General features: G+C 33.6%; 1 protein-coding gene across 1 annotated transcript in view; it reads right to left on the bottom strand.

The window, feature by feature from the left end:
• Positions 1–326: 326 nt before the first annotated feature.
• Positions 327–17629, bottom strand: part of LOC145286417 (rho GTPase-activating protein 11A-like) — a 28089-nt gene continuing 10786 nt past the window's right edge. Inside the window, exons 2-4 of the mRNA XM_080135339.1 lie at positions 14214–14296; positions 5765–5855; positions 327–1015 (exon numbers count right to left, since the gene is read on the bottom strand). Coding sequence (XP_079991465.1) covers positions 485–1015; positions 5765–5855; positions 14214–14296 — 705 coding nt within the window. The 3' untranslated portion in view covers positions 327–484. The remainder of the gene's footprint in view (positions 1016–5764; positions 5856–14213; positions 14297–17629) is intronic.

Here is a 17629-nt window from a genome sequence, read left to right on the forward strand (position 1 = left end):
CCCCCCCCAAAAAAAAACTTTGTACCCTATATCAATAAATAAATAAATTTTTTTTTTCATTGTTCACCCCTTTTCTTAAAATATAATTTTTCCTATATCGATCCGCTGATGAAAACAACCTGTATTTTTCTTATTTAAAAATTAAAATGCCTACCAAAAAAATAATATAACTACTAAAATATAAAATAATTATCCCTCGTTTGTTTATTAAAACTTTAGTTTAAAAAGTTTTATTAAAACAGTTTGTGTGCAAATATATATATATATATATATATATATATATATATATATATATATATATATATATATATATATATATATAAATCTTGCTGGAAAAAATACAAACGACTCTATTTATGTTTGTTTACAGAATGCTGTGTGCAATGGTCAAGGTAAAACTGATGTAGACAGAAAGCTGTTCCTCTTGATTCATCGTCAACTAGGGTCTTTATACTCTACTTGGTCCATAAAATAGATTTTCTATTTAGGAAATGCATGGAAAGTGTTTGATGATTTCCCCGGCTAAACTCGTTTTCTTTTTGTGAACAATGAGCTCATTATGAAATGCATCAAGCAGAACCTGTGGAATAAATCCGACATGTTTGGCATTGCAAATAAGCTTTTCCATGATTGTTATTTCAGCCATTAAATTTTTAGCTACGTTTGTTATATCTGAAGGATGATAGCGTGATCCCTGATGGATAATGCAGGGTGTGAGGACAAGGGCCAGGTTTCTGGCCGTCATTCCATTCTTATCAGAATAGAAAGCGACTTTGGCTAGGAACAGGGTCAGATAGCGCAGAGTGTAGAGATGTTCTGGTGGGAGGAGAAGGCACAACAGTAAAATTGAGGCAACAGCAAATTCAGGGTCTTTGTGTTGAATAGCGCACAAAAAGCTGTCGTAATAGACAGTGGTTAAAAGGGGTTCCTTTAAGAGGCGGAAGAAAGTCTTCACAAGGTCAGTGACATCATAGATGGTGACAGCAGAAAAATCCATATTAGCTTCGATATCAGCCTGAAAAAAATCACAGAAAATCACAAAATCAATAAATTGAAATTAAAATGCTTCAATGCTAGTATAAACTAAAAATATTATTTCGATTTTATTGTTTTTATAGCGAGTTCGTTTTCCAACACACAGCAAAATTATCAAATATGTTGTGTTATCGTGGATAATACTAGATTGGAATAAAAAGGGCAAAAACAAAACAAAGAAACAGAAACAGTAATGATAAAGAAACGGTTGAATTAAACATAAAATGACTCGTATTGCTATCCTCTTTCTTTCTCCATTTCGTTTGGATTCATTCTCTAATTCACTGCCAAAGGAAATAAGTTTTCACAGGAACATATTAACTCAAAGTATTTTCAACTAATGAAAATCGTTTTAAAGCCACAAATTAACAAGTATTAACAATGCGAACATAGAACTATAAACGAAGAAACAAACAGCTAAAAGCTAGAGAAAGAAACTTCACCTATAGACCATGTGGAAGGACTGAAGAACGTATACTCACCCTCTTTCATGCCTTTGACTGAGGGGGGCGAAATATATAGAAAAGTTCATGCACTTGCTACCAGGGGAGATAACTTGAATATGGTTCAAGGGAGGTAACACTGAATATACTGTATCTTGAAAATTTTATTAACAGAAATAACAATAGACTTCTACGCCATCCATATCCCGTTGGATCAGTATTTGTCATATATATTATTTAATATTTTAAAATTCCAAAATTATATATATATTCAAGAAGAAAATTTTTTAATTTCAATTTACAAATTAAATAGATTTGTAAGATTTAAAGCACATAAATATTAGTATGACAATTTATATGAAAATCCCAACAGGATGAAAAAGCTCAATATTCAAGATAGAGCAATCATATAAGAACAATTGGATTTAAATTCGGTAAATTAAATTTTACAACAATTTATTTTTCTACAAGAAATACAAAGAAAATAAAATTATTTCCTTATGTCATGGATTTCCATTTATTGAAACCCCATGGAATAAGGAAAACAAAAAAATTATTATTTTTTGTACTCCTTGTCAAAAAATTCTTGCTAGACCACCAACGTTAAACAACAATTAACCTGGCCAGTACCAGACGGGTGACCAATGACCATTTGGGAATACTAGGTGGCATATGTGTTGCACCAGAATGTAGAAATTTTCAGGCAAGTATCTGGAGAGCACATTTAAAACCAGTGGGAGAGATGCATTCTCAGTCTTCATTAAGATAACATCTAGGAGAAGGAAAACTCTGATGTAAAAGCTGAAGTTTACTGTCTGCCCCGTCTTGTGGCAATAATTTGTACCGACTGAGTGTAGCAATAATTCCAAAAAGTGTAGATGGTTCTACAGAAAGCCTTTACCACGATAAACAAATCATCTGTATGGATTTCAGACAACTTAGTTGTTGTATAAAATATATATATATATAGCAAAAATGGTAATTAGTAAAAACCTGAAGAAAGTGCTCAATACTATTACAGAGCAAATATATATTTTTTTTATTACTGTTTTATCTGCTTAGTTACACATGTTTCGGTTACTGAATCGTATGTTGGAAGATGGCAGAAGAGAACAGCCCTGTTCTCTTCCGCCATCTTGAATATACTTTTGTTTTCTTTTTGAAAAAGGGAGGTATTTCTCCCAAAATTAATCAAAGTTCCATACCACCAACGGACTTTATACACCGGACATACCAACAACTTCGTTACAAATTAATTATATAATGAGGTGAGGAATGACAGATGATTAAACAGTTAGACATTTCTCTACTTGAACATACCCGTCTATTTGTTTGTTTGTTTTTCTTTTCTTTACTCTTGTAATTCTGGTCCTTTCCGCATTGCTTTTGGCTTTTAAAACTTCCATATATTCCTTTGCCAGCAATGTTTCAAGCAAACTACCATTTACTTTTATATATATATATATATATATATATATATATATATATATATATATATATATATATATATATTTTTTTTTTTTTTTTTTTACATTTTCACCCCAAACAAGGCAAATTGCCACTTTGGTGTAGGGGGCTACTATCAGGGGCAACAACTACTGGGGTACTATGTAGGGATTTGAGCAGCAAGATGTCGGTTCACGTTACACTTGAACTTCTGCACATCAGTACTGTTGGAGAAGCAGGGACCTGGAATGGAATTCCAGAGTTTAGCGGTTCTGGGGAAGAAACTATTGGAGTAAAAAGATCTTTTACATATAGGGATCTCTACAGTGTGGGGGTGGGATTTAGCAGCCTGTCGGGTTTGTCGAGGGTGCTCACGTTGTGGGGGCACAAGTGCTTGCAGTTCGTTGGAGCATTCACCACTAAAATACTTGTAGAAAAGGTAGAGGGATGTAACATGTATATATATATATATATATATATATATATATATATATATATATATATATATATATATATATATATGTATGTATATATATATATATATATATATATATATATATATATATATATGTATGTATATATATATATATATATATATATATATATATATATATATATATATATATATATAATATATTTAGTATACAAACATTATTGATTACATATATGCATACATGTTTTAGTGAAATCTCAATTTAGAGAGACCTACCTCATCAGACCACAAAAAGGAGCAACATTTCTTTTCGGTCTGATGAGGTGGGCTTCTCCAAATTGAGATTTTATTGAAACATGTATGCACATATGTAACCAATAATGTTTGTAATATAAACATACTATATACCTGTTCTGTCTCTATTGAACATTCTTTAATAGACACAGGGGTTTCAGTGGATCGACATCTAGGAAACCAATCTATACAACCATTATATATATATATATATATATATATATATATATATATATATATATATATATATATATATATATATATATATGTGTGTGTGTGTGTGTGTGTGTGTGTGTGTGTGTGTGTGTGTGTGTGTGTGTGTGTGTGTGTGTAATGTCTTGAACTAATAAACAGATCATTATGAATTTGGAAATAAATATATATTCTAAAAAAATTTGATGAGAAATATGGATACATGGATACAGTATTTTTTTTGTAAATGTTAACATTTACAAGGTGCATATATATATAGTTTTGTTAAATTAATTCTTTTTCTGGAATAATTCAAAATACTTAATACAGTTGTGTTTGTTTCATTAAAACCTATTACTTACTAAAAAAAATTCTATAAAAATATTATTTTAGATTTGTCAGGGGTTTCTTTAGTAATTCAATTACTACCTTTGGTTGAAGACAGTTGGGGCATACAAGTTTTGTTTGATAATTTGGTAAATTGGTAATTTGTAAGTTGGGGCATACAACTTTTGCCATTGTGCAAGGTATAAACATAACCGTTAGGTGTAATGGCAAAATTTAAACTTGAACTCCAGCATATAATTTTAACGTTATAGGAAAGTATTATATCTCATAATGTACAACTAACTGTTTCATGTTGAAAGATATACTGCCTCCTCACTATCCACGCCCTTTCCTCACTCTAAAACCCTGTTTTACCGTGTTAATATGCATACTGAGGACTTATTACTCCCATCACAGCATTCAATGTATAAATACTGACTCTGTTATGTCATGTTTATTCTTGATAAAGTCCTGACTTAGAGTGAAATACTGAATCAAAGCATGGTCCTGTGTTAATTTTGTCTTGTTCATATGAATTTGTCCTTTTTACATTTTCTCCAATTTCCATATTTCCAATCTATACATATGTGGTACTATCGACGTATCCCTCAAAGTGTTAGGGAGTAAAAAATAAAACTATAACAAAAAAGAGGAAATAAGTTTATCAGTCGAACAAACGTATATGAAAAAGAGTTAGTTAAAAGATAATAGGAAGGAAGTTGTTCACCGAACACATGAAAGACAGCTGAAATAGAATTGTTAATCAAAGGAGGGGTCGCTTTTTTCGCTGATATTTTCGAAAGTTATTCCCTCTCTTCGATTGTCTAGCCTTAATTTAAACCTACGTCACTTACGGTTTGGTGGCGGGCGCAATGGCTAACGCATCACTTATTTTTTTTTTACTTTCTTTTCGTCCTTTGTAGTACGGGTTCAAGCTTGCCTGCCTACTACCACTTTATTTTATTTTATTTTATTTTTCTGCGCTTGCAATTTTCCATTTTTTTTTTTTGTTGGCTCAACCAACATCCTTACACACACCTCCATTTTCTTTTCCTTTATTTTTTTCATTTAATTTATTTTTTCAGACTAACTGCAATGAAAGAAATATTGTACTTTTGATATTTGCTTTTATTGTGTTTTATATGTTGTATTTTTGAGGAGGATACTAATTGTGATATATTTCCCCATCACTTCCCATTTTTCTCAAATTACTGCATTTTATAGTGAATAATACTGAAATTTTTATGCTTCTTTTAACTTTTGCTGTCCGAAATTCTATACCAATTCCTGAATTCAACAAAAAGATTCCTGAGTTTGACAAGGTACATTCGAAGAAGGTCGGAGGTTACATCGACTGAAACGGTGTGAGAATAACACTCAAGATGAGAACAGTAGATTGAATAATACAAATAATTTTAAAAGCAATGAATATTTTAGTTTCAAAAGATTGTAGATTAATTTTTGTCACATACATGAAATGTGTCATGATAAAAAAATTGAAATTCTAATTTATGCAAACCAAATGTTTCTGACTAGAGGTTGTATTTTCAAAGATCATCATTTTATTTTGGAATCATTTGAAAGAATAACTTACCAAAATCTGGTTAGAACCTGCTCGTCTAAAAATGCCTTCAACTTTGAAGAGTTTATTCTTTTCGAAATATTCAAAAGCTCGAAGCAAAAATCTAAATAAAACAAAACAAAACAAAACAAAAAATAAAACCAGAAACCCAAATTATTTTTTTAATTTTAATTTTTTTTTTCTGAGACTTCCGGTGGTATCCACCTTTATCAAAGGAAAAGACTGTTAGTTTTTTCTTATTTTTTCTTCCTTATTTTGTTGATAAGTTCAGGGGGTGGGGGGAGTGCTGTCAACGAAATTGGATGTACAATTTTTCTGTTCTAAGGGTCACTACATCCAGACTTAACAATACCAACAAAAAACAAACAAACAAACAAAGTTTTCTTCTTTGATAAGGGTAGATGACACCAAACGTCTTAGAAAAACAAAATAATAATTTAAAAAAATGATTTTTCATTTAATGTAAATATTAATTTACTTGTCCATACATCTAGTGTCACAAAAAAAAAAAAAAAACCATAATCCTCGCAAACATTAATTAATAAGAAATGAATTTCCTCCATTTATAGTTGCTCATTATCAGTTAAAAATCATTAAAATCATTTCCTTTCCAAAAATGAAAAAAAAAACCCAAAAAACATTGCTATCTGTTTACGATTTCAAATTGGCTATTTTATTTTATGATTTAAAAATAAGAAATGTTAAGAGGTGATTATAAGATTTTTTTTTATTTATTATAGTTTCTTTTTAAAATTAAAAAAAAAATGTTTAAGTGAATTGACATCTGTTCCTTTATAACTTGTATAAAAATATCCAGAAAAAAAACAAAAAACAAAACAAATCAAAACAATGTGTTGTGTGTTGCATTTTCATTAAAAAAATCTAAACTTTTAAATCAATTCTTTTTAGCTGCTGCTGCTGCTGCTGCTGCTGATGATGATGATGATGATGATGACGACGACGACGACGCCGATGACGACGACTCTCTTGTCATCCAGTAATTCTTTGTGTTTTGTTGCTGCCTTTATCCATTTGTGTCTGATTGTAGTGGTCTGTATTTTATCAGAGTCACTGTACACAATGTCCCAAATATTAACCCTTACGACTTAGTGGGATTGTGACTTGTTTGGGGTGAATTAACAGTAAAAAAAAGTTTCATCTCTCTCATAGAACCACATGGCGGCCTCATGTTTTGACAAGCTTCTAAGCTTGACCTTTACTCCTGATCTTAAATGGAACACATACATTAAATCCGTTGCCAAGGCCGCTGGAAAAATGGTTAGATCCTTCTATCTATCCAGTAGATATTTCACTGTTGATGCAATTCTCTGTCTATATAAGAGCCAGGTACGTCCAAGGATGGAATACTGTTGCCACATCTGGGCAGGAGCTGCTAGAAAGGACTTATCCTGCCTTGATATAGTTAAAAATAGACTTCGTAGCCTCGTAGGGGATGTCCTACTCTCTTCCCTGCAACCTCTTTCTTACAGAAGAGATGTTGCGAGTTTGTCTCTGTTTTATCATTATTTTCATGGCAGGTGCTCGACTGGGCTCCAATCTATGGTCCTTCCTCACCAAACTTTCACAAGAAACACCCGTCTAGCAGAAGACACTATCAATAATTTCCGCCACTCTTTATCTGTGCCTAAACCTAAATGTAGATTCCATGAACAAAGCTTCTTTCTTAGAACTGCACGCCTATGAGATTGTCTTCCGTTTTCCTGCTTTCCAACTGACTACAACATGGTTGTCTTCAAGCCTAACGTAAACAAGTTTTTGATGAGCCATTCCATATAAGTTTACAAATTTACTGAATTTCCATTACTAACGATTACTATATTGTCTAATTTCTACTGTACACTCTTTAACCCTTATCCTCGAGTGACCTCTTGGCCTTGATAAGTGATGATACCTATGTAAAAAAAAAAAATGTGTATGTTGACCTTAGACAAATGCACCAACCAGGAACAAAATTTTATTAAAGAGGCAACATCTTTTTATGGTTCACGGGTTTATTAATATTACTAGTTCATATTAAATTCATAAATAAAATAAAATAAGTATTTCTGACTTTGTTTTATGGATCAGATACCTGGATGACTATCATTGACAACTGACAGAAGCTTGCCACAATCAAGTGCAGTATGGCTGACGTCCAATGAGCCAACCAGGTCACAAATGAAGAGCTGCAGATGATGACTAGGATCGTAGAGGCCATAGATTGCACTAACAAGTGTAAGAAGAGATGAGCTGATGGTTGATAGGATGCATGATTAATAGATGTGGACACTGGCCAAGTTTTACTGGTTGACATCAGCTACTTGCTTAGCTAAATAGCAACAACATGGCATGAGTCACTGAGAGAATATGTGTAGTAGAAATGTATAGATCATTTGTTGTGACCTGTGCCGACTAGGCACTAGCTGATGATAATGGATTGAAAAAAGAATTTAATAGTTTCCATTAGTTAATTCTATTTATTTAGACGAATATTCTTATATATAAAATCTATTTTCCCCTATTTCTTTGATCTTGATAGTTTTGTTAGCAAAAGGTACATACTTAAAACTGTTCAGCCAGTTTAAGTAAATATTGGCCCGTATTGTCAAAAAAAAAATATTTTTGATATAATATGAATGAATCTGGGTCTTTCCTCCTTACAAAATTATGATTGGCTGACTAAGCCATAAATACCGACTGGTAGAACCACCTAACAAGAAATATTGAAAAGTACACAAGCCTTATGCTAGGAATTATTATTCAAACTGTAGCAAGATCTGCCCAGCTATTTCAAACGATATATATCCCTTTTGTGAAATATCAGTGATGACATTAGATTCGAAACAAACTCACAACTTAAAAATAAAGTCTAATGACAAACGATTCGAAACGACTTCACATGTAAAAAAAAAAAATAAAGAACGTTAGGAAGACTTACCATTCCTTACAGAAAGTGAGTGATTTTTTCTTTCTTACCATTTTTTTTTTTCTTTCTTTTACTTGTCCCTTCCCCTTGTTGGTACATAGAAAAGTTATTGTTTACACAAAATGGAGTGATTTTTTTATGTGTGGATAATGGAACAGATTTTGGAATTAACCAAAATGCTACAAGCCACGTTACAAGAGCAATTCCAACAACAACAATTGGAACAACAACAAAATTCCAACAACAACAACAACAAAAATAGAGGTTTCAAAAGTTATTCAAACAACATGCAAAAAAGCAATAAACCACTTTTAAAAGACATATTATCTAGGACCACAAAATCACTAGATTTGAGAATTTTTTCGGCTCAAGGAATTTCAAATTCACTCTCAGAATTTAAATATGACCTGTGTTGCAATATTTTGGACCTTTTAATGGGGTATATATTTAATTGCCGCCCACATCGGCAATATTTGGCACAAGGCCTGGAAAGTGGGATACCCGCAGGCTCCCCTAAAGGAGGGGCACTCCTGCAATTTTAAAAATTGCCTGAGTAACCTCGTCGGCATTCCCCGGTCGGGGCGCCTCAGGCAGCAAGCAATAAACTTGCCCCACCGGAAAGCCCGGTGGCAAGGCCTGGGAGGGTGGACCTCCTAGGTATTACCCAGGCGGTGTACCTCAGTCCAACAGGTGCTGGGCCGGTTCCCGGCCCCTCACCTGTCGGGCTGAGTGTCAAGTGACGAATCCTTGACTGGTACTACCCTGTCTCCCTGCAGCCGAAGCCGCTAGGAGACACATCCCATCAAAAGAGTGTTTTAATGCGATATGATCCCACACAGTCGGACGATTCTATTTATAAACGATGCTGCTAAGAACTGACGAATCAAATTAATTCACGTTCTGCTACCAACCAATCAGAAACCAGAATTGCTTCATAAATATTAAACCTTTTCTGGAGCAATTTCACATGTTCTTTTCCCGGGTTTCGACACGTTAAGAATATTTTGTTCTGTGGAACTGTCTACTACAAACAAGTCACCTCCCAGGACTTGTGTGTAACAGCAAACCATCTGAAACTGTTTCTGAAACTCAAAATGGCTTACACTTCTAGAACCTGGATAATAATTCAACATTTCCAGCTTATTTTTGTAGGTTTGAAAAATTTTTGATGAAAAGATGCAAACAATTGCCTGACAAAGAAAAAATATCACTCTATTGTTACAAATACGTGAATTTAATCCTTAAAAAAAATACAAAGGATGTGCCATTTCGGGAAAGAATAGAAATTTAGTCAAAAATCTTCGATAAAAGTGTTTAAATATCATAAAACAAGAAGACAATGATTTTATCACATATGCAGATATGGTTAACACACAGTGTGAAGCATTTAAATTAAAGGAATTATCAAACGGCATGTTCAGATGTCTAATTTTTGTGCAAGGTCTAACAATATCGAAGGACAAAGCAATTAGATCAAGAATTTCTAGTATTATAAAACAGGGCCCAAATGTTAAGCTGCAAAAAGTAACCAAGGAATGTCAGTGTCTAATCTATCTTTACACCTATAAAAGTGAAAACGTGTGTGTGTGTGTATACTTTCCTACCAAATAACTCTGTCAATGTTCGGTCTACAGTCTGAAGATTTGACATAAGGGGTATTGAAATTTGGGAAAATCTTTTTAATCGGTTTTCAGCCAGAAATCTGGCTGTCAAGGGGTCAAAGTTCAACGATTTGACTTTTGAGGACTCTACCAAACTCCTCTGCTAATTTTGGGTCTAAACGCTTATTTTAAATGTAGGTTACTTAGACATGGATCAAACATTGGAGTCAAAGTTAAAAAAAATTGACCTCTGCGGTCTCTACAAAATTACTCAGTCAATTACTGGTCTAAATATTTGAAATTTTACATAAAGGATATTCAAAGATAGAGCAAGCTTTTTAATCAGGTTGGGTCGAAAATTTGAGCTGCCAAGGGGCCAAAGTTTAAAATATTTTACCTTTGCGGTGTCTAGCAAACTACTCAGGCAATTTTGTGCCTAAACATTTGAAGTTTATGCATAACGGATATTCAAACATGTGGCAAGCATTTTAATCAGTTTTGGGGTTTTGGTTGCTAAAAGGTCAAAGTTGAAAGTTTGGCCGCTTAAAAGGTCAAAGTTGAAAGAGTTGACCTTTGCAGATTCTACCAAATTCCTCCATCAAGTTTGCGTCTAAAGACTTGAAATTTTAGATGTAGGTAACTTGGACATGGATAAAACTTTTTGTTTTGATTTGAGACCAAAATAATAAATGTTAAAGGGTCAAAATTAGGGTCAAAGTTAAAAAAATTGACCTCTGCGGTTTCTATGAAATTACTCAGACAAATTTTGGTCTAAACATTTGAAATCTAAGATAAAGTGTATTCAGATGTAGAGCAAGTTATGAACAGTACATAGGGCCCGAGCAAAGCCGGGCTGAACTGCTAGTAAATATTAAAGAGATAATAATCTGATTGAAGAAAAAATAAATCACGAATACAGATTGTAAGACACAAGTCAGAACCAAATAAAGAAAAAATGTTATATGCAATGCATGTGGTGAAAAGTATATAAAAAAGGACTGTTTCTTTAAAGATAAAATATGCTTTAATCGTGGGCATGTAGACCATAAAAGTTCCTATTATCTGGCAAAACAGAAACAAGTAAAAACAAAGTCGCAATCCAAGGTGAATATAGTAGTGCCGAAAACGAAATAAAGGAAGATCAAACAAGAAAATAACTCAATATAAAAATCAATGAACTGTAAAATTATTACTCAATTCATGGAGTGATATCTTGGTAATAAATGAACAAATTTGTGAAAAAAAAAGTTTTCCACAGTAAACAAAGAAGAAATTGCAATAGGGGTATCAGGTAAAAAGATTAAAGTTCAAAGTAGAATTAAAATGTGACATTTCGTTCATGGGAAAAACGCATAAATTGAAAATGTGTCTGCTCCTTGGTTTACAAAATTTTTTTGGTCTAGACTGGATTGTACTTTTTAACTTATGGAAATCACCAATTAATTCTTTTTATAACAAAGCTAATGTCATTGAGAACAATAAAACAAAACAAACAACAATTTATTACAGGTTTGAAAAGTAAATTCTCTTGTGTTTTTTCAGAAGGACTTGGCCGGAGCATAAAAATAGAGCTTGACTTTGAATTAATAGAAAATGTTAAACCGATTTTTAAATCCAAAAGAAAAGTACCATTTTCAACACAAAACACAATAAATGAGGAATTAATCCAATTTACTAAATTTCCACTACTAATGATTACTACGAAATTTTCTCATTAACTAATGATTACTATGACATTTTCCCATTATCTAATACACTCATTAACCCTTATCCTCGAGTGGCCTTGATAAATGGTGACTCCTTTGTAAAAACAGGTTAGAAAAAAATTGGCACTGATAACAATATCTGGCTTGAAAAAAGGTATACCAATTCAAATCGACTACAGTGTTGGTGTGGAATTCTGTTGAATTATAATTTTAAAATAGAATATGTACTTTCAAAGAAGATAGGTCACGACGATGGGTTATCTAGATTGATATCTAAATAGACAGAGACATTCAAAGAAACAATAATAGTGACGCTAAAAGACGAAAGTGAATTGGTGGGTCTGTTTTGCAATACTATTAGAGAACTTCCAATTATTAATTTATTTATTGCAGACTATTATCCTCATCTTAGTTGTTGTTTCAAAACGTTTTGGCCATCTATTCCTCTGGCCTTCGTCAGGTGGTAACTGTGACAGATTAGGAACTCCAAGTCTCCTAACTGCATTCTCAGCAATTACTGCCATCGATAGTTGTTGTCGTCTCACCATGTTTTGGTAATGTAAGCCTCTGGCTGGCTTTGAGTAGGATTGAAACCGCTATCTTCAGACAATTCTCATCTGGAACGATAGAGATTACTTACAATAATGAGTTCCAGTTAAATAAAACTTCCAATTATGCTAGAAGATGTGAAAGAAGCCATGGAAAAGAATGATTTCATTAGAAAATTGAGAAAATTAAAAAAGGAAATAGTGTGGCACATATTTCAATATGTGAATAGGTATTACAGATAGAGTAGTAATACCAGCTACTCTGCAAAAGAAAATTCTTAAGTAGTTTTATACAAGCTATTCAGGGATTTCACAAATGAAATTTTTAATGAGAAGTTACACTTATTGGCCTAGGATGAACCAGGACATAGAAAATGTGGTGAAACAATGCAGAGGATGCTAACTGGCAGCAAGGAGTCCACCAATAAAGATTCAACTATGGCCAAAGACAGATGTCCCATGGATTCTATTGCATATCTACTATGCATGGCCTGTAAATAGATCTTATTGATCATTGTAGACAGTTTCACAAAGTGGCTAGAAATTGTGATATCTGACTGTAACAAATCTAATAAACACACCTCATGAAAGTTTAGCCGTTTTGGACTCCTGAAAACTTTAGTCAGTAACAATGGAACCCATTCACAGAAAGAGAATTTAAGAAATTCTGTAAATAATTGTTCATTGATCATGTGATAAGACCAGTGTATCACCCAAGATCAAACGGGCAAGCAAAAAATTTATTGACACATTTAAATGAGTTCTGAAGAAGAATCAAAGCGTGGACACAAATAAAAGGAGTATTCAGAAATTTTTGACATTTTACAGAATCACACCAAACTCAAATACAGCCTGCAGTACTCCTACTCTAGCCATGTACACTGGGGAAAAATTAACAAGACAAATCTTAACAGATACCCTGATGAAAAAGAGGGAAAGGAAGTTTTGATTTGCCCTTTTCATTTTCTTCCTCATCTGTCATTCCTTTTTGGTCGAGGGGAAGAAAAAAAGAGAGAGCAAAGAGAGAGGTAAGGAAAACAGAAAGGAAATCGTTTGGTGTGGTTTCAGCCAACATTCGACTGTGAGAGAAAAAGAATTGATTCATGCCTCAATCGGCTAGCATGCCATATTTAGAAGCAGAGATTATGAGTTCAAACCTCAGGACTTAATGGCTATTTTTCCTCTGATTGTTGTCTGAAAATGAACTTGAACATTTCAAATGACAATATTACACAGAGTGTTTTTTTGTTTTTTGTTTTTTAAGTTTTTCTATAATATACTATTGTTACTTGATTCAGCATTCACTCTGGAGTGCTAGGGCCAGTTCCATCCATCCATCCAGCAGGTACAAGTGTTAACCTATCATGGTTCCAGCGATGAACCCCATTAAGGCAAGGGTCTAGGATCAGCTTGGTATCATGTTTCATTGTTTTGAGTCAGGTATTCAGCTGACCTTTGCATCATTTTTTACAACACTGAGGAGGAACTGGCTCAATGAATTTGTAGATGAAATCATCTGGATAATGTAATGTATGTACTTTATAGAAATTAATTACAAATTAATCTTCCAAATAAACCTTATTTTATCAAGTAGCTTATTTTTACCATTCTAAACAAATAACTATTTCTGACAGACTTTTAAACAGAAGAAATATGCAAAAATGGGAGATTTACACTTACGTTGGAACATGACCAAAATTTTCCGTCCAACAAAATGGAACATAAAGCAAATAATTACCAAATGTTCGAACTGGTTGCTCGTACTGAAAAATTGGAAATAAGAAAAACCATACATTTGCGAAAGATCATTTCAGCATTCAATTGTTTCATGTTTAAATTCATGCTTAGAAGAAAACAACAATAATATAAGTTCAGAGGATAATATCTCAAAGAAAAAATAATGGAAGACGAGAAGAGACAAAAGTATAGACATGGCTGTATTAATTGTTTAGAAAACAATGTCTCCAAGCAAGAAAAAAAAGGAACATATTAGTATATCTATAGTATATTTCTCTTAGTCTATCTGTTCATTCCACTTTTTCTTGGAAACTAATGGATTGATCTAGTTGAAATTTTGTATGGACCTTTGTTATGATAAGATGAAGCAAACTAAGTATTATGGTATTTTTTTAATGCACAATTAGGAATAAATAGGGATTAATAGGAATTAGTCACCACAATAACACATATATTCTAGAAGTTTTCTCAGGAACTACTGAATCGATTTGGCTGAAATTTTGTATGGACCTTTGTTATAAGCTGCAGTAAACTAAGCATTATGGTATCCGTTCGATGTACAATTAGGAATTAATGAGATTAATAAGGATTGGTATTTAACGCAAAAATGAGCACAAATGTAACCATATTCAACCATTAATTTGTCATAAAAAGTCAAGAGACTATAACTTTTGTCCATTTTTAACGGGCAAAAAGTTTATTTAGTACATGTTTGTGGGTATTATAGTAGAATACATAATCTAAAATATGGTAAATCCCGAATAAGAAATACTGCTTCCAAATTTTCAAACATCAAATACAAATTATAAAAATGCTTTATCCTGGTCACAGCATCAAATAATACTAGTATTATATTTCACTTCACTTTATATATTAGATGTCTGCAAATGTTACAGTAGAATAAATAATTCCACATCTGGTAAGTTCCAAGTATTCAAGCACTAGTAACTTACAGAAAACAAATTATAAGATTATATTCTGGTCACAGCACCAATTAAACCTATTGTTATATTTTCACTTTCGATGGTTGTTCTAGTCGTATTGTCTTATATCTAGACTTCACATGGTTAACATTTTGTCTTTTGCCACTCATAGTGGTCAGAAGCCGACTAGGGATGAATGGATCAACATAGAAAACACTAAATATTCATATTAAAATGATCTCATTTTTAAAAACATCAGCTCTTGATAGAGTTGTTGGCTGAAACCCTAAGAATTCCTAGGAAGTTTGGATTACTATTTTCTTTATATCTAGACAAAACTTAAAATAGAAATCATAGGTGAGCTTCTAGATGCCACTGTTTCTCAAAATGAAATGATTAACTTCACTTCTGACTTTGTGAAAAATCTCCCCCTCTTTCTCTTAACACATGATCTTACTTAACCAATCTTAATTTTTATTTAGCATAAGGCTATTTTCAACACTGCACCCACCAAGCTACATTGAACATATTGGTTTGATAATATGATCCCACAACAGACATTGATTTGACTTGACTTTAGCAGCATTCAGCCAGAATGGGTTGAGCTAGCTCCTTACATAGAACACAACATCATGAATGAATGCAAACCACATACGATGGTCCATAGCAGTCAAGATAGTTATGAGCAACCAGTGGTGAACACCATAAACCAGAGGTAGCTTCAACATTGGCTTTGATGGTGTATAACTATGTTACCAGCTGGCCTCCCAAGCATCTTCGCTAATTTTGGAGTGATTTTGGAGTTACTGCTTTGTGGATATACTTTCCTATGTTGCAGTGCACAGTGTGACCAAACCAATACAGTCTTTTCTTTAAAAGTGCTTGATTAAAGGAGATGATTTCGCATCACATCCAAATTTATGTATTGGAGACAAAATGGTGCCAGCTAGAATCAAAACCGAAACATTCAACATTCCAGCTGCATTACCTATCGTTTGAGCTATTAACAGATAGATTAAAAATATTTAAAATTAAACAACTTCAAGTTACGAATGAATTTGTGCATGCGGAATAGAAACATGGTGAAATAAACATTTTACATTTAAAACTTTCTGACACATGTCTGTATGCATTATTTGTTCATCCAAACAAAGATTTTACTTGTTATAAACCATCCTTGGTGTATGATTACTATTTCCTGTTAATTTCAGTGTTATGTGACCAGTAATTTAAGAGTTTATTGGTTAAATATTTACATATACACAATACATCAGTTGCAGAGGGGCAAGAATCGTGAAGATGTCAATCGATGATACAACTAATAAAGTAGACACAGGACGAAGAGGTAATGGCAATAGCAAAGAAGGATGACAAACACAGATGTTCAGTTTAAGAGAATAGGATATTGTGATTATTGTTTACCAAGAAAAAGACAAAATGTACGGCAATGGATTCAAGATCATCTGGAGTGAGAATGGGCGTCTCGCAAGGTTGAGATTCTTGGGTCCTTGGTGTAGGAACTGATAGTCAGAAGTCAGTGGGTACTGGAAGAAGTAACTGAGTATGTACAGGTAGCTGAATGTTGGTGAGCACTGGTATGGGTAGTTTGACATTAGTGGGTACTGGTACAGATAGCCAAACATCAGTAGGTGCTGGTGTGGGTAGCTTGATGTCAGTGGGTACTGGTACAGGTAGTTGAACATCAGTGGGCCACAGGACCTGGTGGTTGGAGTGTGCTGGGAAGCCACTGCAGAAGTAAGTTGGAGTCACTGGAAGGTGCAGGAGTGAGCTGGAGGTGCTACAAGAATGAGCTCATGTTGCTGGAAATGAGCTGGGGTTGAAGCAAGCTCAGGAACTGAAGTGGTAGACTATGAGGGGAAGTCCCAGGAAGAAGGCTGCAGTAGAGCATGGAGTATGCATTGCATTCTGCCGCCCCTGGTCCCTACGGGGACTTGGAATGCCGACTTGACAAGAGTCGTGATGAGAGTTTTGCTAAGTTTTCTTCCACTGCAAGAACTTAGACACCAGAGTCAGATAAAGGGATTGAGAAATCAGCGCCCCAAAGGAAGAGCACTCTGGCCTACAAAAAGTGCCTGGGCATTCCCTGATAAGGGCTCTTCAGGCGATTGGCAATAACCTAACCCCTTCTCAAAGAGAGAAGGCAAGGCCTGGGAAGGTGGACCTCCTAGAAGTGCACAGAACTAAACTCCCACCGCAAAATCAACAGGAACCGGATCATTATAGGAAAGGTCTAATCTCTCTTTATTTTGAGGACTCAGGATAAAAATCCCTAGTGTCAAAAATATGTGTGCGCTTGCAAATACAACAATGGCTACAAGTGATAACAAAAAGGAATTGCATTGCTTAATATCCAGAAAATTAGTTGTTTGCGGAAAATTTAAATGTGATATTCGTTTTCAGCATACCAGAAAACCT

The sequence above is a fragment of the Euprymna scolopes genome, chromosome 10 (assembly GCF_053919585.1).
Source record: "Euprymna scolopes isolate OS-2025 chromosome 10, ASM5391958v1, whole genome shotgun sequence".
NCBI classification, from domain to species: domain Eukaryota; kingdom Metazoa; phylum Mollusca; class Cephalopoda; order Sepiida; family Sepiolidae; genus Euprymna; species Euprymna scolopes.